This window comes from Topomyia yanbarensis, chromosome 2 (assembly GCF_030247195.1).
Source record: "Topomyia yanbarensis strain Yona2022 chromosome 2, ASM3024719v1, whole genome shotgun sequence".
Classification (NCBI taxonomy): Eukaryota; Metazoa; Arthropoda; class Insecta; order Diptera; family Culicidae; genus Topomyia; species Topomyia yanbarensis.
Window position 1 is genome coordinate 345532775 of NC_080671.1, and position 2986 is coordinate 345535760.

At 42.1% G+C, this 2986-nt stretch overlaps 1 protein-coding gene across 1 annotated transcript; it reads left to right on the forward strand.

Moving 5' to 3' along the window:
- The first annotated feature begins 224 nt into the window (after positions 1-224).
- LOC131681405 (G-box-binding factor-like) lies at positions 225-1241 on the forward strand. The gene is made up of 2 exons (XM_058962164.1): positions 225-273; positions 342-1241. Exons 1-2 carry the CDS (start codon positions 268-270, stop codon positions 1158-1160), a joined length of 825 nt encoding a protein of 274 aa, XP_058818147.1. The 5' UTR covers positions 225-267; the 3' UTR covers positions 1161-1241.
- The last annotated feature ends 1745 nt before the right edge of the window (positions 1242-2986 follow it).

The window sequence follows — 2986 nt, forward strand, 5'->3', positions numbered from 1 at the left end:
GTTTTGAAGCAATGCACACATAACCCGAGCGAGCGCGGTCAAATGACACGCTTCGTGGCCTTTCCCCGAAAGTTTGAAAAAATTGCACCGGGCGATTGATTAGCCAGCAAAGCAAAAGCAAGGTGCGCTCGCCTAATGCTGCTCTTAAGATGCTCGTCGCGGAGTTGAAAAGTAGAGTAAACTGTCGTATAAAACCATCTAGTGCAGTAGGGGAAAGCATCATTCGTCCGTGATCACTTGCTCAAATCACACCCTGGAAAGGCAAACATGAAGGTAAGTTGGCAAACAAAATTAAGAAAAGTGATTTCCTTTATTTAATCATAACAATTCTCATCTTTCAGGCGTCAAAAGTAATCTTCATCACACTAGTGATAGTGTCGTGGGTTTCAGCCGAAGAATTGGGTTCTAAAGACAAACGTAGTATTGCAGATCATGGATCGCAGCTTACGGCTTATCACAACCACGTCGCCCACCAGCAACAGCAACAGCATGTTGGATATAATGCACCTGTGGTGCAAGATCACTATAGCCAGCACCACTCGGAACAGCAATGGTCTCAGCCGGATGAACTTCTAAACCACGCTCAGCAACACGATCATCACCTCCAGCAAACTCAGCCAGCATGGGAGCATCACGGGCTGCACACTTCGGTTCATCACGGACAAGATGAGGGACACCATTACTCTCAATATGGTCATCAGGAATATCAGCATGGTTCTCATGTCCAGGAGGAACCTGTACAGCAAAACCACATCGAGCACCAGTACAGCCAGCAACAAGATTATCATGGATTAACCCACCAACAAGGCCATATCCTCAATAATCACGTTGCTTATCAACATGCCCAACAGCAGAACCAGCATGGTTACGAACATCAACATCAACAGCAGGTACATTTCCCGGCGGAAGTCCAAAAGCACGTGCCACTAGTAAAGGCTGTTCCCTATCCGATGCATTACGAAAAGCAAGTTCCAACGGTGGTGGAAAAGCCAGTCTACAAAGACGTTAACGTGGGTTACGTCCCGAAACCAGTCGCAGTTCATATTGAGAAGCCTTATCCAGTGTACGTACCGCGTCCGGTTTACGTGGAGAAACCCGTCCCGGTGCGAGTGGTCATCCTCCGCGAGAAGAACAAGTCCTGGTGGTCAAAGTTTGTGTAATTTGGTGCCAGTAGCTTGCTTTTCTTTAGTATAGAATATTCATTACATGTAAATGTTGTAAAATCGTAATAAATTATTTATTGTAAGGTTATACTTACGGCAATAGTCGGTTGTTAGCAATACCTATCCGGTGCTGGTTGGCAATTCCAACGAATACAACACATTATCTAGCTTGGTCCATGTGCCGAATTTCATAACGAGAGTCCCTATCACCCAAACTTTAGTTGTGCTTAAAAAAAACCATTGCATTATAGATATAATTAATGGGTTACACAATTAGTGTGGTAAAAACTTGTTTTAATCCACATAGTGGTGCAATAGTGCCTTTCTCATTTATCAAAGCTATGATTTAATAGCTGGTTATGCTTAATATAACATTTCTTTTATTTTGCTTATAGAGGCTTTAACCTTAAAGTCATTCGCATCTTCTCGGGTTAGAGAAATTTCTTTTGGAAAAATCTCTAACCCTATGTGCGGGGTTGGGAATCGAACCCAGGTGAGCTGCGTACACGGCAATCGATTTACCAACTACGCTATGCTTGTCCGCTCCAATAAAACATAGTGGAAATTTCTCTTACATTCTTATTACACTTGGTAGTTATATAAGTGCACGTCTACCACGAAGCTGACAAGTAAAATGTCGACGCTGACACACTTGAAGCAAAAAAAAATAATTAGCTTAATCTGTTCAATGTTGTCATCACGTAAACATATTTTGAAATGTGGTGATATGGGGGAGGGTAGGATACGTTGGGAACAACCTAACATAGGTATACGAGTGGGTGAAGGAAATGCGGGTGTGAGGTTGGTCTGAGAGGATGGCGATGGGGAGTGAGAGAGTTTGGGAGCGGTGTGAGAGAAACTGATGGGGAGGGGGGAGGTAAACGGCCAACTTCATATTATACCTTTTCTTTGATGCTAGGTCAGTGAAAATTAGTTCAGTCATCACCGAAGTGACTTTAATTCTAGAATATGCCCGGAACCCGGGACTTACGGAAAGTGGACAATATATTCCAAGAATCTTTCATTTACCATCAGTGATCTAGGCCAGCGAATCGAAGTAATTTGACGTTCATTTCAATAGATTTTTAACCTGAGAGGTATTACGATTGTAACCAAACTGTAACTCCGGAACCAAAATTCAGAGCTGAATGAAATACAATAACAGTCAATGGATGTACATTGAAGTTTTCTTTATGTGGGGTATACGTACCGCATAAAAAACCGCAAAACTTTGAAAATCCGCATAAAAAACCCGCAAAATTTTGAAAATCCGCATAAAAAACCGCATAATTTTGAAAATCCGCATGAAAAACACATAAGGTGTGAAATATTTTTCAATATTAAGAGCCGTAGTACTCAAGGTAGAGCAAGGATTAGAAGTAACAAAGTTTAGAAAAGAGTGGAGTAGGGTCATATGAGCAAGCTTAGGGTTTCCCGGCTACTTAACTCTTTGTCTTCTGCAAACGGAAAAAAATGTAAAATAAAGAAAGAGAAGCTGTACCGCTCGCGTCTGGTGGCTGTACTGGGGGCAGTATTTTTTGTCATGTTAGGGATCATCCATAAATGACGTAGCATTATATGGGGGAGGGGGGAGTTTTGTATTTTGTGATGATGTGTGACGACAGGGGGGTAGGGGGGTCACGTCATACTACGTAGCTTTTTTAAAGGGGAATAGAATATAATTTTTAAAAAAAATTACGGTGACAAGGGGGGCAGGTTTACCGTTAAGCTACATAATTACCAGAGGGGTATTTAGAGGTTTGTGACGAAATGCTACGATGGGGAAGGGGGGTGTTAAAAAATCACTCAAAAATGCTACGTCA